We start from the raw sequence: 27299 nt of genomic DNA, 5'->3' as shown, positions 1-27299 counted from the left end.
TATTTCACATATATTATATCACAAAAAATATTACAGTAATTATTCCAAATAATATTTCAGATAATTTCCTATCCAAACACACTTACATGTGTTAGAAGAGAAAATGTTAGTATAACCGATCTTATATTTGTTAGTCCATATGATTAACTTGTACTACCTACCTACGACGTAGTAGAGTATGTACGCATAGAGTGGTCGATCCAAGTAGTTTCCTCTTGTATTCGTTGAGTTTAACCTAGACTTTATACATAGAAATCCAATCGTCATCATTCATAAACAGTAAGCTACTAGAGCTAGTAGTAGCATAATTTTTCTGAATTAAGCCGCAAGAAATTACAAAGCTAGCAGCGATGGCGTTGAAAGTCCTGTCGTCCCTAGACACCGCAAAAATACAGTACTACCACTTCAAAGCCATCATCATAGCCGGCATGGGTCTGTTCACCGACGCTTACGACCTCTTTTGCATCCCTCTCATCATGAAGCTCATTGGTAGCGTCTATTATGCCGGCCCTGCACGCGACCAACAAGTTCCTGCCCTGGTCACATCGGCCATGGGTGCCATCGCTCTCTTAGGCACCGTCATCGGACAGCTTGTCTTCGGCCGCCTCGGCGACCTCCTGGGCCGCCGTAAAGTCTACGTCTTTGCGCTCCTGATCATGGTTTTTAGCTCGGTGGGGTGCGGATTCTCCATGGGCAGAGGACGGACGTGCGTGCTGCTCAGCCTTGGGCTGTTCAGGTTTTCATTGGGCATTGGGATCGGAGGGGATTACCCCCTGTCGGCGACCATCATGTCGGAGTTCGCCAATAAGAGAACGCGGGGGGGTTTCATAGCGGCTGTTTTCTCCATGCAGGGTTTTGGGATCTTAGCAAGCTCCACCGTCACCATGGTGGTGTGTGCCGTATTCAACAGTGCGTCGGGTTACCCGAAGAAACCAAGTCCGGAAATGGTGGATTTGGCCTGGAGGCTTATACTGATGATGGGTGCAATACCGGCGGGGCTCACCTGTTACTGGCGTATGATGATGCCGGAGACTCCCAGGTAAAACACACAACCCCAACCAACCCCCCCCCCCCCCCCCCCCCCCCCAACCCTTCTTTTTTTTTTTTCCGGAGCAATAAAAGAAGAAGGCTAGTGGCTACCATGCATGTCCACGGAATAAGACCGAGTCGTGATGGTTGGACCCCGGCCAACAATGCTTATTCCTTCATTCATTTGACGATTTCAAGGATTACTACCAGCTTGTAAACAAAATAAAACCTGTACTCTTGCACACTACTAGTAATCTTTGTGATGGACTTAATCATTGTCCTTTTTCTTTTTTTTTACTATTATGAAGGGATGAAATTTAAGAAACAGAACGGATAAGAGGGATTTGAATCCAAAACCTATTATTTCTGAAATCTTAAATTTAATTATTAGATTCCGCTCTAACTTAATTATTAGTCTTCTTTTGGCTTAATTGTGTTGGATATTAGGCCAAGAATTGAGAATATTTGGAGACAAAGGTAATTTCAATTGTTTCTTTCTTTTATTTCTTTCACTCTCTTGTTACAAGGTTAATTTATAGTTGTAAATGAACATTCTAGATATATAGGAAAGATTTCCTGCCACACTTACCAACAATCTTTTTAATTTACAATCTTCTATACATAGAGAACATTCCAACTATCTCATTTACTAAGTAATTAATCAACTAATTAATTCAGCACATTATTCACCAAATTGTTATAGTCTTAATAACTGAGAGCTATATGTTAATTGTTATCTGGACAGGTACACGGCTTTGGTAGAGAAAAATGTGGCGCAAGCAGCTAAGGACATGAGGAAAGTTCTGCGTGTTCCGATGAGCCCGATACCGGAGGACCAAGAATATGATGAGAAGGATCCAATGACTCCAACTGCTAGTGCTAATCCTGCCTCCAGCTCTGATTATCCTCTCTTGTCCAAAGAATTCCTGGCTCGACACGGCCGTGATCTCTTTTCTTGTGCGCTTGCATGGTTTCTTGTAGACGTCGTCTTCTACAGCAATAACTTTTTCCAGTCCCAGATATACGGCCCACAATATCTTCCCCTTCATAATAAAAATGCTTACGAGGAGGCCTTTCATGTGGCAAAACTCCAAGCCATCCTTGCAATTTGCTCCGCCATCCCTGGCTATTTTGCCGCCGTCTTCTTCATTGATCGCATTGGGAGAGTCAGAATCCAAATAGGAGGATTCTTCTTCATGGCCATTGTATTATTTGCGATTGGGATCCCATATTACTCGTACTGGGATCGCCATGCCAAAGCGGGTTTCATGTTCTTGTACGCTCTCACTTTCTTCTTCTCCAATTTTGGACCCAATACCACTACTTTCATAGTCCCAGCGGAGCTATTCCCGGCTAGGTTCAGATCAACGTGCCACGGCATCTCGGGAGCTGCCGGAAAACTGGGCGCTATCGTTGGGGTGGTGGCATTTCAGTGGGCTTCTCCTGATAATTACCACCAGCAAGGAATCAGAATGACAGTGCCGCTAGTGCTCCTAGGTCTAGCATCCTTGGTGGGATGCGTCACGACGTATCTTTTTACGCGTGAAACGATGGGGAGATCACTGGAGGAGAATGAGAACGAAGACCAAGCTACTAGTGAGAGTGGTACTGGTTGGGGTTTGGTGAGGCATTTTAGCTTCACAAGATGTTCGCTGCCAAAGTTATGTGCCAATAATGAAGTTGCAGATGGCTAATCAAAATCAGGTAGATACTACTAGCATACTACTCAGTACTCGTACGTACAGAATTAAGCATGTAAATCATATATGTAACTACCCTACCCTAGTAACAGTTGAGTGTCGCCCCGCTGCAGAGTGATCCTTTTCACTCTGTCTTCCTTCACACACACGCACACACACACACACACATATATATATATATAGGGATTCAGGGTGTAGAATACGTAATAGTTTATTTGACTAATTCCACCTTGTGGATTAGTTTTATTGTATTGATTGTAATGTATATTATACTGCTTGGGAATACATTTTAACTTACAAAAAAAAAAAATACATAATAGCATATTGCTGGCAGCTTAGTACATGGAGTATATGGTTGTGCCATTGAAGTATTTGCACCAACAACCAGCTTTTTCTACTACATGGAGTTTATGATGATCTGTGTGGAGGCAAATAAAACTTTGATTTGATTCAAAATGTTCATTGGAGTCTTTGTGTATTCTCCTCCCCCCTCGTCTTATTGTTTGGTACACTTCATTTTTCCTTCAGCACAACAACATGACAGGGATCGATGGTGATAATAGGAAATGCTAAAAATAGTCACTAAACAATTTCCAGTTCCTTATTTTGTCACCAAACTTTTTATTTAGCCAAAATAGTCATTTATTAATTAATAAAAGAGTACATTTTTGTTGCTCAACTCATAAAAACTCTCATTTCTAATTTTAGCCACTTAGGTAGTTAATGAAAACATATGATGCTTCTTTGGTCATAAAATATAGTATGTTCTAATTATTTGAATGGCATTTTTTGGCTAAATAAAAAGTTTAGTGGCTAGAAATAGAATGGAGAATCCTAAAGGATTCAGTAACAATCTGTGACATTTGCTCTATTAATAACCGTAAGGCCTTTTTAATTCGGAACATTCTTGATTAATTTCCTGAAGATAGCAGCAAGAGGAAGTCTGCTTACATATCCCTGAGAACTTTTAATTAAGATGTGGTTAAAAGTAAATTTTGCTAGTTAAATTATTAATCTATGTATTTGTCTATAAATTATTAATCTATGTTAAAAGTTATAAATTCTTCCCCAACAATACGTAAGCACATACCAGTGCAACTCTTGACTCCATGGACAGAATTTTTTTCCAGATACTACTCAAACTCAAACCCTCCCTCCAAAACGAAAAGGAAAATGGATAAATGCTGTCCCGTTTCCAGCATTAGCTTCACAGAATGAGAATACACAAGTATCTTCGTTTAGAACTCTCGAGGCCTTCAATCTGGAGTTAACTCACTGTGACAATACATGAAAGACCCTGTAGCAAACTCTCGTTTTTCTTTGCCCACAAATTTGTTATTCTATACTTTTAAGCCACGCAGATGACAGAAATGTAGACTACAACCTTTCATATGCATAAAAATCTATGTATTTGTGACTAACGATTTCACTTGTAAGATTTAGACTATAGTTTTCTTTTATGCATCAACATTGGTCACTCAGATATATATGAAACTTAGGTTGCATATTGTGGCTTTTTCTAATGAAATATTCATGTTTGTTCATGCAATAAACTCAACAATTTTTCCCGTCCAAAACAAAAAAAAAGGAGAAAAACTCAATAAACTTTCTCACCGCCTTGTATCGCATTATTGACATTTGGTTTTTGTTTATTAGCAATCACATTTCTCAGTCACGGTTTTCAATTCGAAATAAAATCTCAATTGAATTAGACCAACATACATGAGGCATGATTGAACATTAAAAGAAAAAAAAACACACACACACAATTTATTACCAGTGAAAGCAGTACTGCAACAACTTGCTACAATATTCTCCTTGATTTATTCATATTACAACAATTACTAAAAGGTGTTTTGGTAGTCAGCCCATCAGTGATTCGTGATTAATACATACACACAAACGCAGATGCATATCCAAGAGAAGAGATGGATCCATGCATTTTGCTCTTATTTTAGGTTACACTGCAAGGAGAAGTCGAAGTTGCATGCACGGATGGACGATCGTCATAAACTACTAAACCAAAGCAAATACGCCCGCCACAACAGTGAGAACGAGTCCTCCAACACGGTTCACAAGTCCTCCAACACTACCTATGAGATCACTCAGGGCATTACCGAGCAACAAACCAACAGGCGTAAGAACCCCCCTGAGCACTCCCCTGACTGGTAAAACTGGGCAACTCGGAACAGGAAGTTTGACAGACACCTGGCAGACGGAAATTATTGAATTGATGCTGAGGTTAAGGTTAAGGGTAACACCGGGTGGAGTAACTATGGTGGCATTGAAGAATCCATTAATATCAGTTCGAGTAGTAACCGCAGTGATGTTGGGACAGGTTATAATCACGGTAGCATTAACCAAGGGTGGTGAAATACCGATTGGTGAAGGGTTCCCTGTAGGAGTACAGTATAAGTTGCCAGTTACCCTCGCGGCAGCGAAAGATGATACAATGTCACCTTTTCCCACATATGGAGTAGCAGCCATGATAGCGAGGAGGAGAGCAAGAGCAAGGCTCAGAGAAATACCATGACTACCATTAAAAGCCATAGCTAGAATAGTGTTGATCGGGATTTTGGGCTAATTTATGCTTGTAAAAGGAGGAGGGGGCTTGTGATGGAAATGTTTGGGAGAAAGCCAGTCTATTTATAGTGAAAATTTCCCACAGTGTAACGTGTGCGAGTGGAAATGTCAATGTACTCTTATTTGCTAATCGCAGTCTTTTTGACCTTTATGACAGTGCATTATTTAGACAAGAATGCCCTTATTCTTCATTGAATTTATAATATCCACTTTTTATGATTTTGTAATTAAGACGAATGGTTGGGACATTTTTATCTTTTCCCACTATTAGAAAAATCAAGAAGAGTAGGAGTGCCATTTATATTTCCATCCACGAGAGTTATGAATCTAGTAGTACTTCCAGTAGCTATGGTAGCTTGGTCTATGAATAGTAAGAAGGAGAATAAAATTTCTCCTCCTCTAGGGTGTAGCTATATACAAAGTACAGCCTTGTGGCCCTGCTACCCTATGCTGCAGGGTTATTCTTTAGCAAATGGAATGGCCTATGGAAAATAATAATAATAATAAGGATAAGTTTATTTAATAATAATAATATTTATTATTATTATTATTGTGATACTAATAATAATAAGGATAAGTTTATTTTATTAATTAACTTGGAACACACTACCATGAGAGGCACGAGAATTAGGGCCCATCTGAGGTTCCTATACTTTTGATAAAAAAGCAATTTTGGCTGCTAAAAATATTTTTAAGGCGTTTTGTAAACATCATCCTATAAATTTAGGAGTGTAGCTTTTAGTATTAAAAGCACTTTTAATAAAAATTCAAATTTGGTACTTTTAAAATAGTTTTGTGTTTCAAAAATTAAAATATTAAATTTAATCATTTTATATATTATTATTAACTAAATAAAGAGATAAATACTTTTAAAAAATTTTAAATTATACATTATTCAATGCAATAAGTACTTATTGAACTATGTGTTCAAATAACATTCTCAAAAGTATTTAGATACTTAATAAGTGCTTTTATTAAAAACTCTATTAGATGAAATACTTTTGATAAGTTACCATAATTCCAAACAACCCTCAGTGTCCTTGGAGTATTTTGAACCTTCTTTGGAGTTTTATTTGGGTGATAGTGTGTAAGATTCCATATTTGTGTAGATAAATTTTATGTTTCGTTTAATATAAGGAAATTAAAATTGTCTAAACATATATACAATGATAAGTTACTAATTCAAAATAGAAATATGAAAAAAAAACTTTTGGAGCACAAAGCTAAATTGGTTGGTTCATCATCTTAGAGCTAATTTGTTTGGATCTTGGAGCTCTGGTCTATCAGATATGAAAGGAATGGAATAGTAGGATTTTCGAATAGCCAGCTGCTACTGCGGACCCAGTTGTCCTTAAGTTCCTGCAGGAAATTCGAAGATATATTGCTACTTGCTGCAATGTTTTGAATGCTTGCTAGAAAGCATTGGCCACTGAGTTTGAGTGGGTAAACAGTAGATTAGTCTGATAATCTACAGGCTGCAGTTCTGTGCTGTTCAACATTCGTTTTTGCACGTATTTGCTTGTGTAATTTTCTTGATTGTCGATATACATACTTCCGTGAGGAGGGTTCTTTTGGATCTCATACAAATAATGGGTTTTTCCTAAGATAAAAAAAAAAAAAAAAAGCAACAAGGACACAGCCCAATTTACAGAGAAAAATTTCAGTAACAAACTCTGAACAACAAGAAGGAAGAATGTAAGCATAAGTAATCAATGCAAAAAGTAAAGGAGTACATTATCTTAGCCAAAGGCCGATAAAGGTATTAAAATCCTTATACTATATAAGAATGAGTAAAGATGTTCTTTGGATTTCAACAGTAAGGGTAGGGCTATTTTGGGAATGTAAAGTATTGAATACAAGTCATTATAGCTAATTTAGTTTTGTTGTACTTACTTAGATGTCCTTTTAGACATTTAAAGCTAGAGGTGAGAGATATCCGATTGAACATTGGGTATAACTAAATTCAGTTTGTGTTTGAGTGAAATAACATAAAAGTCCTTCTAATCATTTAATTGTATTAACATCCAAGTCTCTTAATTTCCTAAAGCATTTCTCATCAGTTATCTGCAAACTTATGATATATAGATATTAAGACACAATTAATGCCAATTAATATCACTTTAATCTTTCTTGGCCGTTACCCCATCTGTAATATTCATTTCATTTACTTACAACTTTCTTCCACCACAATCATGTAGCCTATTAAATTTGGATGTTGCTATATTAGCTACACCTCTTCTCCATTTTGCAACACCTTTCTTAATAAGCATATTTTCTTTAGCCAATCTACTTTTTGGTTGTAAGAAATCTCAATAGGTATGTTTTCTTTAACCAATCTACTTTTTGGTTGTAAGAAATCTGTAATTTTGAAGGTTGTATGTGTGATAATTTTTTAGTATTTTAATTCAATTGTCCATATTAGATAGGCATGATAGGGAGGAGATTACATTTGTTAATTATTATTTGTGGTTTAAAGTAAGTTTATCATTATAAATTTTCCCATATGCAGATTGCATCTACTTTTGTTGTTTACACTATTAGTTATGATAAATTTCAAACTGTTTGTTATTTTATTGATGATTCCATTTAGGCAAATTTTTCACTTCATTTGATTTGCCAATAGGTTTAACTATCTACTTAAAACTATTTGGCTGCAAATCTAAAGTATGTACTTCATTACTTTTAATTGTTTTCTTGAATTGAGTGGTCTAAAATGTTTTAGTACTTTATTTGACGTAGTTATTCCTCTAAATTAGCATTTTAGTTTGTTGTATATCTTTGCAACTAGATCAAAAACCGATATGTAGGGATTGTAATCCCTATCCAGAAGGAGATGCTTTACTATATGTTCTAAATAATACAATAAATCATAATTGATGGATTGGTGAATGTGGAGATTTCATGATGATATGTCCTTGGAATCAATAGAAATTCAAGAATTTGGCTTGCAAGAACCGAAATTCCACTAGCAATGATTTTCTTCAAATATGTTAATTGTTCAAATCTCACTTATATGACAAGATAATGTGGTGGATTGCCCTTATATTAAGATCAAATTCAAACTAAACAATAGATTTTAATATCCATAAAGTGCATGAGCAGATATAAATAAGTCTTTTATTTTATTAGGTTAGATGCAAAATAGTTGATCGTATCTTATAATTTTGTTTCATTGCATATTAGTATATTTTTTAACTCAATATGTAACTTATGATTTTTCTGTTTAATATCATATATTAAAATTGTCATACTTCAATTCTTATACTACAAAATACCAAATAATAATTATTAACCATCTTTAATTATAAGCACTAAACTCCCACGCATCGCGTGGGCTTTTCCTCCTGGTTAAAAAAAAAAGGGTAAAGGAGCACAAGGACATCAGCGAAAAAGATTTGTCTATTCACAACTACATACAAGAAGTAAAATAAAAAACGAGGTACCATGACTAAAATGAAATACAAAATTCTGTTTTTTAAATTTATTTCTGCTGCAAAAGAAAGTTTTTGGACCCCAACTTCAAATTTCAAGAAGATACATTTTAACCCCTAGAGGGCCAAGACAACCTACAATAAAAGAAATTTTAAAACGGCACACGTACAATTCAATTGGCCATAGAGACATCTTGATTAATTTAGTTTGGCAGATTTCACATATTTGTCAACACTTTTGGCAGGCTAGGGTCTAAAGTTTCTTGGAGTTTCTGTTCTGTCTGTCCACTAGCTTTGCATCCAGTCCAGTTGGTTGATTAGGAGTAATGGCTATTAGCTAGTTAGCTGCAGTTTTGGGGCACACTTTTTTTTTTTTTTTTTGATTTGGGATGATAATTTGTTTTTCTTTATTATTTTTTGTAGCAGAAGATTCAAATAGAACTTCCACAAGGTCGAGCTTATGGTATTAGAATCTACTCTTTTACATGTAAGACTTAAAACAGCACACTTGTTTTCTTTTTTTGTTAATTTTTCCCCCTTTTATGCACTTCATCCCTGGTTGCTTATTGCAAATGATGATGCCATGCTTTTTTCTTACCATTTGATATTTGAAATCTTGGGTCATTTCTACAATAACTTAGCACTTTTACTTTCCTTTTACCACCTTTATCCCATTGTTATTTTTTGGATATGTAGAATTTTAGAATCACACATTTTTTTTTGGTTCGTTTTTTTGGGTTCCTTGAGACCTCTGACTTAGCTAACATGAGAATCGCTTGATTGTGCAGAATTTTAATGCTTAATCAATTAGAAGTAAGTAGACAGAGCAAGCATTACCTACACATTTATGGAAGGAATTAGGGAGGGAAGTTTTAGTAAATTAAGTTTGAAAAATCTTTTTAATTTAAATGTTCTTTTCAATTTTAAAATTTTGTCCCTGCAAAAATTAGAAAACATACTTAAGTTTAGATATGTTAAAATTCACCCACCAAATTTTCTAACTCCAGCTATGTGCAGAAGTTCTCCAGAATTGGTCTAAGCAAATCAATTCCAGCAGAGGGCTTAAAATTGTACGAGTCTCATACGCGAATCACTATTACCTTTAGATTAATATTTCCTATGCTGTAAGTATATAAATAATTTTGCAAAAAAAAAAAAAGAAAAAAGAAAAGAGTCTTGATTCATCACATTTAATCTGTATGCTTTTAAATCGAACTTCTTATAATTTGCATGTTTCCACCTTCAAATCGACTGGCTCTCCATACTGAGTCCAAGTGATGCAATTTCAGCCAACACGTTTGCGTATAAGGGGTGTTCAATTATTCCACAACCATTCTTTGAAGGTTAATTCTAGAATGAAGCCTTGGACTTATTCACGCTCTGAACCTTGTTAACATGTCATATTCCAAATTAATAATTTAAGCTCAGGTAGTACGTAAGAAGTTCTTGGTACTTTCGTAGAAGTTGTAGCAGACGGCCAAGGTCACTTCCAGTGATTTTCTCGCTATTGCTAATAATTAAGTTTTGTCCAGTTTTGTCTTATGCATGGTCATCACTATCAATCATCCACAAAATTATCACAATATACTGTTGGTTCTAGACCAAAATAAATCATATAAGTAACAATAATTTCTCTAATAAAATTTAACAAATAAATTAACAAAAATTCATACCTTAGTCTTGCATTAAAAATGCAAATAATTTGTACCATAAAAATGTTGATTTGGCATGAGTTGGGCGCGGACTAGGTCGTTCTCTTTAACACGATCCGCGCCTCTACGGAGTATCCTCCGGTGTAGTAGGTCTCAACACGTCGCCTCCAGGATACAACATCCCAACCTTTTGCACACTGTAGTCTACTCCAATCTACACTATTGGAACAAGACAGAAACCTCACACTAACACTGTTCTTTGCCCTATAAACTCTTATAGTAGTGGAGGAAAAATAGAAGGTAGTATACAGAGCAAAGTATATATTTGGTTTGGTTGATAAATGCCTTATATATAGGCTAAGAAATTAGGAATATTAAAATACCAATATTAATAGGAATTAACACCTCATATTTCAGTTACAAATAAAAAAGTCTAGATTCATTGTATAACGGTAAAAAAAATTACTAAATGATTTCATAAAACCTAATCATTACATAAGTTACAAAAGCAAGACATAAATCCCATAAGTTACACATTTAAATGTTTCAATTTGTAACTGAAAATTTATTTAAAGAATTTGTAATTTATTTTATTTGAATTCAAAATAAATATGTGATTTTTTTTAATTAAAATATCCAACAATCCCCCACTTATTTTAATAAAAAAATATAATATTCAAAACTTAACACTTAATAGGGCAAAGATTAAAAATTCATGCATAATGAAGGTGGCAATGCCTTTAAACCTTCACTTAGTGCTCAACAATTCCCGTGCTAGAGTCAAAGTGGACTTAGCCTTTAAACGATGACTACTTGAGGGCACGTGAAATCGTATCACACGCATGAACCTTTCAGTGTTCTAAAATAGGTTTCATAAGCCAGCACATTTATGACCTTGTGATTTATCCCGATTTTCATGAGTGCTCTAGAGAACTAGTCCAAATTCTCATAGGAACCGACCCTACTTCCACACTCATATAGGTGAGTCTATCAAGGATGCTCCTATGATTTAGACATCCCACCCATAAAGGTTATAGAACTCATTAAGGGAATAAAAATCCCAACCTCGCTTATCGTCATAGGATCACAAATGCACTTACATCATAGGGATAGACAATATAATCAAAGTAGTGCATATTAATCAACCAAATCACTCTGTGATTCCTTTGTCTCCAACCTAGTTCTTGGGATCTCCAGTCCCTAGGTGGTTGTATCCTCATAGGTGATTTTTAACATATATTAGACTTTTGTCTTATCCCCCTCGATGTGTATCATATCCTTGACTCAAGCTTGAGATTTATTTTTTCAACACAAATAACATAACAAAGATATGATATTCTCGAATTTTTTCAAATAATCTCTTAGTGGTCCAAATACATGGAACCAATCTTTGATGAAAAATTTCTCATCCATATATTTTTGTCAAATAGTGTAGGCGTATATTTACTCATAAGTAATTTTTTTAATTTTTTTCTATGGCCAGTAGTCTAGTGATGCACTAGAAGCCATTCTAAAAAAACTCCATGATTATTTTTGCTTTTGCAAAAATATCAAAAAATATTTCAAGTACCTTCACCTCATGTCATATTTTTCAGTGAATGCTCGTCTACACTACTAAAAATAAAGTTAGAATAGATTCAAAAAACAATAATTATGTTATACTCACAAATTGAGCAAATAGAATGGGCATATATTTGCTCACATCAAGTAAACCCACATTAATTTCCATCATTTCTGTAATCTTCTCAGTGGCTAGTAATCTAGTAACCCGCCACTCTCATAGTCCTCAATGAATTTTCTTTTGCAAGAACACTTCATAAGTACTTCAAATCTATCCAAATCATGCCTCACTTTTTAATCTGCACAACTCAAATTAGAGATTAAGAAAATTCAAAAAATATAGTAGTCAATGCACTATTATGTTTTAATTTCAAAATGCAACTTGCAAGTAATGCAAGCCTTATAATGAAAAATCTCAAGAGTTTCAAAATTCATAGCTACCAGCTTAGTCAACATCCACTGTCCGCGTTTCCATCCAAGCATAGTCTTACTATAGTCATGCTTGGCAAGGAAATTAAGTATTCCTGTTTTCATTAAATGCAAAGACAGCCACATAGCAAACAACATGAAATAATTTAATACAAATCCAAAAGTTGTTGGTTGCCTGCAAATTGATGGCCTTTGACTCGAATACATATTTTTCAATGTACAACATCACATTTTCAACTCAAAAGTTCATATTCATAATTTTAACAAAATACAAGTCAAGAGAATAGAGTTGTTGAGAATTATATGGCTAATAACTTTATATTTCACAACTTCAAGCCACTAAAGCTATTGACGGGTATTTTACATACGTACAAGTTAAAAAAAAAACCGAACTACACCTGTTCACTGCAAGTATACAGGTCAACTAGTAGTTTAGGGTATATATCGGGTCGATCCTACAGGGAAGAGTGAACAATTACCGGTATTACTAAAGCTTCTCTATTATTTAGACTATCAATGAATTATAACAAATTTAACCTACTGATAACAAATAAAAGCTCCTTAGGTTGTGGTATCCCTAACTACTCATGCAAGTGCTATATTTGGATCATTGAGTACTACATCTAAGCTAGTTATGGTGTAATTTCCTTATGCATTTGAATCCTACTTTCGTAGTGAATCAATTATACTAATAACCAATCCATACCTATTCTCATGGTTATGAAATTAGCTACAAGTTCATTTCTTCAATGAAATTACATGAAATTAATCACCAAAACCCCATAGGTGCACCTCTACTCTCGTGAGTGTACTCCCCATGTTTAGCACTTATTGAACTAATGTTAAATCTCAATTTTCATTGCAGAAATAACACCTTAGATAATCACAATTAATGGTACCAGATTAATCATGATTTAAAGAGCCAAAGTGCTAAATAACTTGCTCAAATACTAGCAATCAAATAGCCAAATAATAAATACTAACAATCATAGGAAGTTCAACCAAATCCAAGGCATAATCTTTAGAAACAAATTATAAACATAAATTCCAGAACTTGCATAATAACCATAGTTAAGAATCCAATACAAAAGATAAAGAATTAGAGTAGAGATAACCCATGTCACTTGAGCTTCAACTCCTCTTTCTTCATCTCCATCTTCATCCTAATCTAGCTATTATACAAGAATGGATTAACTACACTTACTACACTATCCTACACTAAGGAAATGAAAGAACTACATTTCTGCACTTCAAGTTCTCTCCCCGTCTGATCTCCTTTTAGACCTCCCAAATGTCTCTGCATATAAACTGATGAAAAGCTCCTCTCAAGTCCAAATTTGCTGCTCTAAGGATTCTCAAATCTGAAATTGTTAAGATAGTCAATAGTAAATGTTTTTGACTTGAAAATAAGCCACCTTTCTTGCCCTTTTGTCTTCTGAAGCATGTGCACCGAATTCTCTTGCAACTTATAGCTGGAAAGTAGTCTGAACACAAGAGAATTGACTGAACGAATTGCAGAATTTCGGCCAGAAAACGCGCCTACACAAAACGCGCTTACAGTCACGTTTTGTTAACTCGCGTTTTCAACTTGACCTTGCTTCAACTGCAATTTTCTCCAAGATGCAGGCCGAACTAGCTTTTGAGTAAAACATAAAAGTTTTAGCCCTTTCCGTCAGTTTTCCAATGCTCTAAAAATCATCCAAATTCGAGCTTTATAGCCTGAGATATGATCGAAATACTAAACACTGGTCAGAGCTCTGTTTCCAATTCCGACCACAGAGTGCAGCTTCTGTATTCCAACTTTTTGCCCATGAAGATGGCAGAAATGGATTTCGATGTCTTCATACAAACTGTAGATCTCTTTCTTAGCTTTAAAACAGTATAAAGATCACCTCAATCTGATCAGTGTAACTCTAGATATAGTCGAAATACCGAAGAGTGTCAAAACTGTCTTGACTTGCATTTCCTTACTTAAACGTTTTTCATTTCATTTTTCTTTTTACCACTTTGAATTCATCACCAAATCTCTATTTTTCACTTCAATTGACATCCTTTGGCGGTTGAATCATCATTCCTGCATAAAAATGAAGTTTTACCTATTAAAATCAATAGAAATGCAATATTAGCCACTTTTACAAAAAATGTATATTTTTACCAAAACCTTAGTTATTTTAATTATAAAACTAAATAATCAAACCAAATTAACTAATAAAATGCACTTAAAAATACGTAAAATAAATCCTTATCAGCTATTATCCATGTATATAATTTTTCCTTGGTGACAGTGTAATCTTTTCTTCATGTATATATTATCAATACCATTTATTGCTTGTGAAAATGCAGACCTCAAGCTGGACTAAGATCATATGAATTGAAGACAAAACTAGAGAATTTTAAACCCCCACTATTTAAATATAACTTGAACCCTCATAATTGCGGTTTTTTTTTATACATCTTGATACCACTATTCTTAAGACAATAACTGGCCACGTTATACATGCATTTCATGGAGTATATATCTTTATCACCAAATTAATCATTTATATGTCAATGCCAAAATTTTCAATCGGAATAAATCCGTTAATATAAGAGACATTGAAAGTTCACTATGTAACATGACAAGCTCATGCGAAAATAGTTGCTTCATACAACATATATTAAAAACTCAAAAATAGCAAAAAATTATTATATTTGGTCTACTAATATACAAAGACATCATGCAAGTACCATGTTTTTCTTGAACAAACAAATACATGATATTTTGTTAATAATAGGCAACTTGAATTCAAAGGTATATATTGCGAATTATTTATATGCGCTTACATAATATTGATACTAGAGTCTAAAGCACATAAAACCAATGGATATTACCCTTTCTAGTTTCAGTCTATAATTGTGACCATCCACATGAAATATCTTGTTTATTAAAGTTTGTCCGGATTATGTTATACACCATGTAAGATTCTTATCGTTGGGATTATGTTAGTTTTATGATTAGATTATTTAGAAGCAAAACATGCAATGATAAGCTTATCTTATGTGAAGAGGCTAACTCGCCTTAAAATTGTTAGTTCTAGACCAAAATAAATCATATAAGTAACAATAATTTCTCTCATAAAATTTAACAAATAAATTAACAAAAATTCATACCTTAATCTTGCATTAAAAATGCAAATAATTTGTACCATAAAAATGTTGATTTGGCATGGGTTGAGGCGCGGACTAGGTCGCTCTCTTTAAGACGATTCGCGCCCCTACGGAGTATCCTCCGGTGTAATAGGTCTCAGCACGTTGCCTCCAGAATACAACAGCCCAGCCTTTTGCATATTGTAGTCTACTCCAATCTACACTATTGGAGCAAGACAGAAACCTCACACTAACACTATTCTTTGCCCTATAAACTCTTATAGTAGTGGAGGAAAAATAAAAGGTAGTATAGAGATAGCAAAGTATATATTTGGTTTGGTTGATAGATGCCTTATATAAACGCTTGCATGGTTTCTTGTGGACGTCGTCTTCTACAGCAATAACTTGTTCCAGTCCCAGATATACGGCCCACGATATCTTCCCCTTCATAATAAAAATGCTTACGAGGAGGCCTTTCATGTGGCAAAACTCCAAGCCATCCTTGCAATTTGCTCCGCCATCCCTGGCTATTTTGCCGCCGTCTTCTTCATCGATCGCATTGGGAGAGTCAAAATCCAAATAGGAGGATTCTTCTTCATGGCCATTGTATTATTTGCGATTGGGATCCCATATTACTCGTACTGGGATCGCCATGCCAAAGCGGGTTTCATGTTCTTGTACGCTCTCACTTTCTTCTTCTCCAATTTTGGACCCAATACCACTACTCTCATAGTCCCAGCGGAGCTATTCCCGGCTAGGTTCAGATCAACGTGCCACGGCATCTCGGGAGCTGCCGGAAAACTGGGCGCGATCGTTGGGGTGGTGGCATTTCAGTGGACTTCTCCTGATAATTACCACCAGCTAGGAACAATGTTTTGAAAACCGGACCGGACCGGCCGGTTCGACCGGTTGAACCGCGAACCGGCCATGGCACCGGTCCGGTTCAATGCCATAGTTGACTTTGTCAGAAAATCGGTCAAGAACCGGTCGAACCGTAAAAACCGCGATTGAACCGGTTTTCAACCTTCCTCTTTTTTTTTTTTTTTCCAAAATATAGCAATCAAGATTCGAATTCAAGACCTTTGTAATAGAAAACCAATGTATTAACCATCGCACCATCACATCTTATTAGTTTTTTTTGATAACTTATTTATATAAAGCAAACACTCATATTTCTTTTTTCTATTTTTCTTACAAAATCTCATCCTCTCATGGCTCTTTCTTTTTAATTTTCAACTCTCTCTCTCTCTATCCTCTTTTTTTTTTTGTCACTCCCTTTTTAATCAAATCTCTTTATTTTTAATGTATGGATGTTTTCTTCCATCTTTTAATTTTGTTTTTGTCCATTAAATTGAAAAAAGTTAAAAAAGAATTATTTTTTTAACCCAAATTATTTAATGCTACAACCACTCACTTTTATCTCATTTTTTGTTTCTTATCAAGTTTACATTTCTATTTTCGATTTTCTTGACTTCCTTCGAACTCCAAACTTCCTTTTTTAAATTACAATCTCTAAAACGTAAATTAAAATTTAAGTTCACAATATCTAAATTCTCATAGACGTGAATTTTGTATAATTTCAAAATATTGTGATATTTTTGGGTTGAATTTAGATATAATTGAAATTGAGATGCAATTTATTTGTTTTAACTTATAATTTAAAAAATTTATTTTAAAAAAATCCAAGTTATTAAAAAATAGTAAACCTTTCATCATATAAAGTATTAAATTAATCCATTACATGTCTTATTTTGTACATATATATATTTATATAAATAATTTTTTAAAAAATTTATTGAACCGAGATTGAACCGGTCCGACCGATTGAACCTCGACCCTTTCACTTCATCGGTTCAATTAACGGTCCGGTTTTTAAAACATTGGCTAGGAATCAGAATGACAGTGCCGCTAGTGCTCCTAGGTCTAGCATCCTTGGTGGGATGCGTCACGACGTATCTTTTTACGCGTGAAACGATGGGGAGATCACTGGAGGAGAATGAGAACGAAGACCAAGCTACTAGTGAGAGTGGTACTGGTTGGGGTTTGGTGAGGCATTTTAGCTTCACAAGATGTTCGCTGCCAAAGTTATGTGCCAATAATGAAGTTGCAGATGGCTAATCAAAATCAGGTAGATACTACTAGCATACTACTCAGTACTCGTACGTACAGAATTAAGCATGTAAATCATATATGTAACTACCCTACCCTAGTAACAGTTGAGTGTCGCCCCGCTGCAGAGTGATCCTTTTCACTCTGTCTTCCTTCACACACACGCACACACACACACACACATATATATATATATAGGGATTCAGGGTGTAGAATACGTAATAGTTTATTTGACTAATTCCACCTTGTGGATTAGTTTTATTGTATTGATTGTAATGTATATTATACTGCTTGGGAATACATTTTAACTTACAAAAAAAAAAAATACATAATAGCATATTGCTGGCAGCTTAGTACATGGAGTATATGGTTGTGCCATTGAAGTATTTGCACCAACAACCAGCTTTTTCTACTACATGGAGTTTATGATGATCTGTGTGGAGGCAAATAAAACTTTGATTTGATTCAAAATGTTCATTGGAGTCTTTGTGTATTCTCCTCCCCCCTCGTCTTATTGTTTGGTACACTTCATTTTTCCTTCAGCACAACAACATGACAGGGATCGATGGTGATAATAGGAAATGCTAAAAATAGTCACTAAACAATTTCCAGTTCCTTATTTTGTCACCAAACTTTTTATTTAGCCAAAATAGTCATTTATTAATTAATAAAAGAGTACATTTTTGTTGCTCAACTCATAAAAACTCTCATTTCTAATTTTAGCCACTTAGGTAGTTAATGAAAACATATGATGCTTCTTTGGTCATAAAATATAGTATGTTCTAATTATTTGAATGGCATTTTTTGGCTAAATAAAAAGTTTAGTGGCTAGAAATAGAATGGAGAATCCTAAAGGATTCAGTAACAATCTGTGACATTTGCTCTATTAATAACCGTAAGGCCTTTTTAATTCGGAACATTCTTGATTAATTTCCTGAAGATAGCAGCAAGAGGAAGTCTGCTTACATATCCCTGAGAACTTTTAATTAAGATGTGGTTAAAAGTAAATTTTGCTAGTTAAATTATTAATCTATGTATTTGTCTATAAATTATTAATCTATGTTAAAAGTTATAAATTCTTCCCCAACAATACGTAAGCACATACCAGTGCAACTCTTGACTCCATGGACAGAATTTTTTTCCAGATACTACTCAAACTCAAACCCTCCCTCCAAAACGAAAAGGAAAATGGATAAATGCTGTCCCGTTTCCAGCATTAGCTTCACAGAATGAGAATACACAAGTATCTTCGTTTAGAACTCTCGAGGCCTTCAATCTGGAGTTAACTCACTGTGACAATACATGAAAGACCCTGTAGCAAACTCTCGTTTTTCTTTGCCCACAAATTTGTTATTCTATACTTTTAAGCCACGCAGATGACAGAAATGTAGACTACAACCTTTCATATGCATAAAAATCTATGTATTTGTGACTAACGATTTCACTTGTAAGATTTAGACTATAGTTTTCTTTTATGCATCAACATTGGTCACTCAGATATATATGAAACTTAGGTTGCATATTGTGGCTTTTTCTAATGAAATATTCATGTTTGTTCATGCAATAAACTCAACAATTTTTCCCGTCCAAAACAAAAAAAAAGGAGAAAAACTCAATAAACTTTCTCACCGCCTTGTATCGCATTATTGACATTTGGTTTTTGTTTATTAGCAATCACATTTCTCAGTCACGGTTTTCAATTCGAAATAAAATCTCAATTGAATTAGACCAACATACATGAGGCATGATTGAACATTAAAAGAAAAAAAAACACACACACACAATTTATTACCAGTGAAAGCAGTACTGCAACAACTTGCTACAATATTCTCCTTGATTTATTCATATTACAACAATTACTAAAAGGTGTTTTGGTAGTCAGCCCATCAGTGATTCGTGATTAATACATACACACAAACGCAGATGCATATCCAAGAGAAGAGATGGATCCATGCATTTTGCTCTTATTTTAGGTTACACTGCAAGGAGAAGTCGAAGTTGCATGCACGGATGGACGATCGTCATAAACTACTAAACCAAAGCAAATACGCCCGCCACAACAGTGAGAACGAGTCCTCCAACACGGTTCACAAGTCCTCCAACACTACCTATGAGATCACTCAGGGCATTACCGAGCAACAAACCAACAGGCGTAAGAACCCCCCTGAGCACTCCCCTGACTGGTAAAACTGGGCAACTCGGAACAGGAAGTTTGACAGACACCTGGCAGACGGAAATTATTGAATTGATGCTGAGGTTAAGGTTAAGGGTAACACCGGGTGGAGTAACTATGGTGGCATTGAAGAATCCATTAATATCAGTTCGAGTAGTAACCGCAGTGATGTTGGGACAGGTTATAATCACGGTAGCATTAACCAAGGGTGGTGAAATACCGATTGGTGAAGGGTTCCCTGTAGGAGTACAGTATAAGTTGCCAGTTACCCTCGCGGCAGCGAAAGATGATACAATGTCACCTTTTCCCACATATGGAGTAGCAGCCATGATAGCGAGGAGGAGAGCAAGAGCAAGGCTCAGAGAAATACCATGACTACCATTAAAAGCCATAGCTAGAATAGTGTTGATCGGGATTTTGGGCTAATTTATGCTTGTAAAAGGAGGAGGGGGCTTGTGATGGAAATGTTTGGGAGAAAGCCAGTCTATTTATAGTGAAAATTTCCCACAGTGTAACGTGTGCGAGTGGAAATGTCAATGTACTCTTATTTGCTAATCGCAGTCTTTTTGACCTTTATGACAGTGCATTATTTAGACAAGAATGCCCTTATTCTTCATTGAATTTATAATATCCACTTTTTATGATTTTGTAATTAAGAAGAATGGTTGGGACATTTTTATCTTTTCCCACTATTAGAAAAATCAAGAAGAGTAGGAGTGCCATTTATATTTCCATCCACGAGAGTTATGAATCTAGTAGTACTTCCAGTAGCTATGGTAGCTTGGTCTATGAATAGTAAGAAGGAGAATAAAATTTCTCCTCCTCTAGGGTGTAGCTATATACAAAGTACAGCCTTGTGGCCCTGCTACCCTATGCTGCAGGGTTATTCTTTAGCAAATGGAATGGCCTATGGAAAATAATAATAATAATAAGGATAAGTTTATTTAATAATAATAATATTTATTATTATTATTATTGTGATACTAATAATAATAAGGATAAGTTTATTTTATTAATTAACTTGGAACACACTACCATGAGAGGCACGAGAATTAGGGCCCATCTGAGGTTCCTATACTTTTGATAAAAAAGCAATTTTGGCTGCTAAAAATATTTTTAAGGCGTTTTGTAAACATCATCCTATAAATTTAGGAGTGTAGCTTTTAGTATTAAAAGCACTTTTAATAAAAATTCAAATTTGGTACTTTTAAAATAGTTTTGTGTTTCAAAAATTAAAATATTAAATTTAATCATTTTATATATTATTATTAACTAAATAAAGAGATAAATACTTTTAAAAAATTTTAAATTATACATTATTCAATGCAATAAGTACTTATTGAACTATGTGTTCAAATAACATTCTCAAAAGTATTTAGATACTTAATAAGTGCTTTTATTAAAAACTCTATTAGATGAAATACTTTTGATAAGTTACCATAATTCCAAACAACCCTCAGTGTCCTTGGAGTATTTTGAACCTTCTTTGGAGTTTTATTTGGGTGATAGTGTGTAAGATTCCATATTTGTGTAGATAAATTTTATGTTTCGTTTAATATAAGGAAATTAAAATTGTCTAAACATATATACAATGATAAGTTACTAATTCAAAATAGAAATATGAAAAAAAAACTTTTGGAGCACAAAGCTAAATTGGTTGGTTCATCATCTTAGAGCTAATTTGTTTGGATCTTGGAGCTCTGGTCTATCAGATATGAAAGGAATGGAATAGTAGGATTTTCGAATAGCCAGCTGCTACTGCGGACCCAGTTGTCCTTAAGTTCCTGCAGGAAATTCGAAGATATATTGCTACTTGCTGCAATGTTTTGAATGCTTGCTAGAAAGCATTGGCCACTGAGTTTGAGTGGGTAAACAGTAGATTAGTCTGATAATCTACAGGCTGCAGTTCTGTGCTGTTCAACATTCGTTTTTGCACGTATTTGCTTGTGTAATTTTCTTGATTGTCGATATACATACTTCCGTGAGGAGGGTTCTTTTGGATCTCATACAAATAATGGGTTTTTCCTAAGATAAAAAAAAAAAAAAAAAGCAACAAGGACACAGCCCAATTTACAGAGAACAATTTCAGTAACAAACTCTGTGAACAACAAGAAGGAAGAATGTAAGCATAAGTAATCAATGCAAAAAGTAAAGGAGTACATTATCTTAGCCAAAGGCCGATAACGGTATTAAAATCCTTATACTATATAAGAATGAGTAAAGATGTTCTTTGGATTTCAACAGTAAGGGTAGGGCTATTTTGGGAATGTAAGAGTTTGAAGTGCAATTGGAGTATTGAATACAAGTCATTATAGCTAATTTAGTTTTGTTGTACTTACTTAGATGTCCTTTTAGACATTTAAAGCTAGAGGTGACAGATATCCGATTGAACATTGGGTATAACTAAATTCAGTTTGTGTTTTAGTGAAATAACATAAAAGTCCTTCTAATCATTTAATTGTATTAACATTCAAGTCTCTTAATTTTCTAAAGCTGCAAACTTATGATATATAGATATTAAGACACAATTAATGCCAATTAGTAGAGAAGTTTACTTTCTTGGCCGTTACCCCATCTGTAATATTCATTTCATTTACTTACAACTTTCTTCCACCACAATCATGTAGCCTATTAAATTTGGATGTTGCTATATTAGCTACTCATCTTCCCCATTTTGCAACACCTTTCTTAATAAGTATATATTCTTTAGCCAATCTACTTTTTGGTTGTAAGAAATCTCAATAGGTATGTTTTCTTTAACCAATCTACTTTTTGGTTGTAAGAAATCTGTAATCTTGAAGGTTGTATGTGTGATAATTTTTTAGTATTTTAATTCAATTGTCCATATTAGATAAGCATGATAGGGAGGAGATTACATTTGTTAATTATTATTTGTGGTTTAAAGTAAGTTTATCATTATAAATTTTCCCATATGCAGATTGCATCTACTTTTGTTGTTTACACTATTAGTTATGATAAATTTCAAACTGTTTGTTATTTTATTGATGATTCCATTTAGGCAAATTTTTCACTTCATTTGATTTGCCAATAGGTTTAACTATCTACTTAAAACTATTTGGCTGCAAATCTAAAGTATGTACTTCATTACTTTTAATTGTTTTCTTGAATTGAGTGGTCTAAAATGTTTTAGTACTTTATTTGACGTGGTTATTCCTCTAAATTAGCATTTTAGTTGTTGTATATCTTTGCAACTAGATCAAAAACTGATATGTAAGGATTGTAATCCCTATCCAGAAGGAGATGCTTTACTATATGTTCTAAATCATACAATAAATCATAATTGATGGATTGGTGAATGTGGAGATTTCATGATGATATGTCCTTGGAATCAATAGAAATTCAAGAATTTGGCTTGCAAGAACCGAAATTCCACTAGCAATGATTTTCTTCAAATATGTTAATTGTTCAAATCTCACTTATATGACAAGATAATGTGGTGGATTGCCCTTATATTAAGATCAAATTCAAACTAAACAATAGATTTTAATATCCATAAAGTGCATGAGCAGATATAAATAGGCCTTTTATTTTATTAGGTTAGATGCAAAATAGTTGATCGTATCTTATAATTTTGTTTCATTGCATATTAGTATATATTTTAACTCAATATGTAACTTATGATTTTTCTGTTTAATATCATATATTAAAATTGTCATACTTCAATTCTTATACTACAAAATACCAAATAATAATTATTAACCATCTTTAATTATAAGCACTAAACTCCCACGCGTCGCGTGGGCTTTTCCTCCTGGTTAAAAAAAAAAGGGTAAAGGAGCACAAGGACATCAGCGAAAAAGATTTGTCTATTCACAACTACATACAAGAAGTAAAATAAAAAACGAGGTACCATGACTAAAATGAAATACAAAATTCTGTTTTTTAAATTTATTTCTGCTGCAAAAGAAAGTTTTTGGACCCCAACTTCAAATTTCAAGAAGATACATTTTAACCCCTAGAGGGCCAAGACAACCTACAATAAAAGAAATTTTAAAACGGCACACGTACAATTCAATTGGCCATAGAGACATCTTGGCCATAGAGACATCTTGATTAATTTAGTTTGGTAGATTTCACATATTTGTCAACACTTTTGGCAGGCTAGAGTCTAACGTTGCTTGGAGTTTCTGTTCTGTCTGTCCACTAGCTTTGCATCATGTCCAGTTGGTTGATTAGGAGTAATGGCTATTAGCTAGTTAGCTGCAGTTTTGGGGCACACTTTTTTTTTTTTTTTTGATTTGGGATGATAATTTGTTTTTCTTTATTATTTTTTGTAGCAGAAGATTCAAATAGAACTTCCACAAGGTCGAGCTTATGGTATTAGAATCTACTCTTTTACATGTAAGACTTAAAACAGCACACTTGTTTTCTTTTTTTGTTAATTTTTCCCCCTTTTATGCACTTCATCCCTGGTTGCTTATTGCAAATGATGATGCCATGCTTTTTTCTTACCATTTGATATTTGAAATCTTGGGTCATTTCTACAATAACTTAGCACTTTTACTTTCCTTTTACCACCTTTATCCCATTGTTATTTTTTGGATATGTAGAATTTTAGAATCACACATTTTTTTTGGTTCGTTTTTTTGGGTTCCTTGAGACCTCTGACTTAGCTAACATGAGAATCGCTTGATTGTGCAGAATTTTAATGCTTAATCAATTAGAAGTAAGTAGACAGAGCAAGCATTACCTACACATTTATGGAAGGAATTAGGGAGGGAAGTTTTAGTAAATTAAGTTTGAAAAATCTTTTTAATTTAAATGTTCTTTTCAATTTTAAAATTTTGTCCCTGCAAAAATTAGAAAACATACTTAAGTTTAGATATGTTAAAATTCACCCACCAAATTTTCTAACTCCAGCTATGTGCAGAAGTTCTCCAGAATTGGTCTAAGCAAATCAATTCCAGCAGAGGGCTTAAAATTGTACGAGTCTCATACGCGAATCACTATTACCTTTAGATTAATATTTCCTATGCTGTAAGTATATAAATAATTTTGCAAAAAAAAAAAAAGAAAAAAGAAAAGAGTCTTGATTCATCACATTTAATCTGTATGCTTTTAAATCGAACTTCTTATAATTTGCATGTTTCCACCTTCAAATCGACTGGCTCTCCATACTGAGTCCAAGTGATGCAATTTCAGCCAACACGTTTGCGTATAAGGGGTGTTCAATTATTCCACAACCATTCTTTGAAGGTTAATTCTAGAATGAAGCCTTGGACTTATTCACGCTCTGAACCTTGTTAACATGTCATATTCCAAATTAATAATTTAAGCTCAGGTAGTACGTAAGAAGTTCTTGGTACTTTCGTAGAAGTTGTAGCAGACGGCCAAGGTCACTTCCAGTGATTTTCTCGCTATTGCTAATAATTAAGTTTTGTCCAGTTTTGTCTTATGCATGGTCATCACTATCAATCATCCACAAAATTATCACAATATACTGTTGGTTCTAGACCAAAATAAATCATATAAGTAACAATAATTTCTCTAATAAAATTTAACAAATAAATTAACAAAAATTCATACCTTAGTCTTGCATTAAAAATGCAAATAATTTGTACCATAAAAATGTTGATTTGGCATGAGTTGGGCGCGGACTAGGTCGTTCTCTTTAACACGATCCGCGCCTCTACGGAGTATCCTCCGGTGTAGTAGGTCTCAACACGTCGCCTCCAGGATACAACATCCCAACCTTTTGCACACTGTAGTCTACTCCAATCTACACTATTGGAACAAGACAGAAACCTCACACTAACACTGTTCTTTGCCCTATAAACTCTTATAGTAGTGGAGGAAAAATAGAAGGTAGTATACAGAGCAAAGTATATATTTGGTTTGGTTGATAAATGCCTTATATATAGGCTAAGAAATTAGGAATATTAAAATACCAATATTAATAGGAATTAACACCTCATATTTCAGTTACAAATAAAAAAGTCTAGATTCATTGTATAACGGTAAAAAAAATTACTAAATGATTTCATAAAACCTAATCATTACATAAGTTACAAAAGCAAGACATAAATCCCATAAGTTACACATTTAAATGTTTCAATTTGTAACTGAAAATTTATTTAAAGAATTTGTAATTTATTTTATTTGAATTCAAAATAAATATGTGATATTTTTTTATTAAAATATCCAACAATCCCCCACTTATTTTAATAAAAAAATATAATATTCAAAACTTAACACTTAATAGGGCAAAGATTAAAAATTCATGCATAATGAAGGTGGCAATGCCTTTAAACCTTCACTTAGTGCTCAACAATTCCCGTGCTAGAGTCAAAGTGGACTTAGCCTTTAAACGATGACTACTTGAGGGCACGTGAAATCGTATCACACGCATGAACCTTTCAGTGTTCTAAAATAGGTTTCATAAGCCAGCACATTTATGACCTTGTGATTTATCCCGATTTTTATGAGTGCTCTAGAGAACTAGTCCAAATTCTCATAGGAACCGACCCTACTTCCACACTCATATAGGTGAGTCTATCAAGGATGCTCCTATGATTTAGACATCCCACCCATAAGGGTTATAGAACTCATTAAGGGAATAAAAATCCCAACCTCGCTTATCGTCATAGGATCACAAATGCACTTACATCATAGGGATAGACAATATAATCAAAGTAGTGCATATTAATCAACCAAATCACTCTATGATTCCTTTGTCTCCAACCTAGTTCTTGGGATCTCCAGTCCCTAGGTGGTTGTATCCTCATAGGTGATTTTTAACATATATTAAACTTTTGTCTTATCCTCCTCGATGTATATCATATCCTTGACTCAAGCTTGAGATTTATTTTTTCAACACAAATAAAATAACAAAGATATGATATTCTTGAATTTTTTCAAATAATCTCTTAGTGGTCCAAATACATGGAACCAATCTTTGATGAGAAAATTTCTCATCCATATATTTTTGCCAAATAGTGTAGGCGTATATTTACTCATAAGTAATTTTTTTAATTTTTTCTATGGCCAGTAGTCTAGTGATGCACTAGAAGCCATTCTCAAAAAACTCCATGATTATTTTTGCTTTTGCAAAAATATCAAAAAATATTTCAAGTACCTTCACCTCATGTCATATTTTTCAGTGAATGCTCGTCTACACTACTCAAAATAAAGTTAGAATAGATTCAAAAAACAATAATTATGTTATACTCACAAATTGAGCAAATAGAATGGGCATATATTTGCTCACATCAAGCAAACCCACATTAATTTTCATCATTTCTGTAATCTTCTCAGTGGCTAGTAATCTAGTAACCCGCCACTCTCATAGTCCTCAATGAATTTTCTTTTGCAAGAACACTTCATATGTAATTCAAATCTATCCAAATCATGCCTCACTTTTTAATCTGCACAACTCAAATTAGAGATTAAGAAAATTCAAAAAATATAATAGTCAATGCACTATTATGTTTTAATTTCAAAATTCAACTTGCAAGTAATGCAAGCCTTATAATGAAAAATCTCAAGA

At 34.1% G+C, this 27299-nt stretch overlaps 1 protein-coding gene across 1 annotated transcript; it reads left to right on the top strand.

Annotated features, from left to right (window-relative positions):
* Positions 1 to 174: 174 nt before the first annotated feature.
* On the top strand, positions 175 to 3072 carry LOC113708540 (probable inorganic phosphate transporter 1-9). The gene is made up of 2 exons (XM_027231004.2): positions 175 to 1039; positions 1775 to 3072. The coding sequence occupies exons 1-2, from the start codon at positions 351 to 353 to the stop codon at positions 2721 to 2723; spliced, it is 1638 nt and encodes a 545-aa protein (XP_027086805.1). The 5' UTR covers positions 175 to 350; the 3' UTR covers positions 2724 to 3072.
* Positions 3073 to 27299: the final 24227 nt, after the last annotated feature.

This window comes from Coffea arabica, chromosome 9c, assembly GCF_036785885.1.
Source record: "Coffea arabica cultivar ET-39 chromosome 9c, Coffea Arabica ET-39 HiFi, whole genome shotgun sequence".
In the NCBI taxonomy this organism is placed as follows: domain Eukaryota; kingdom Viridiplantae; phylum Streptophyta; class Magnoliopsida; order Gentianales; family Rubiaceae; genus Coffea; species Coffea arabica.
Note: the sequence above shows the minus strand (reverse complement) of the source record. Positions and strands in the feature narration are given on the sequence as shown.

Excerpts from the sequence above, each read along its gene's own strand:
- LOC113708540 (XM_027231004.2), top strand. The coding sequence starts at position 351 with ATGGCGTTGAAAGTCCTGTCGTCCCTAGACACCGCAAAAATACAGTAC. Across the intron at positions 1,040-1,774 it reads ATGATGCCGGAGACTCCCAG|GTACACGGCTTTGGTAGAGA; the intron begins GTAAAACACACA and ends TTATCTGGACAG.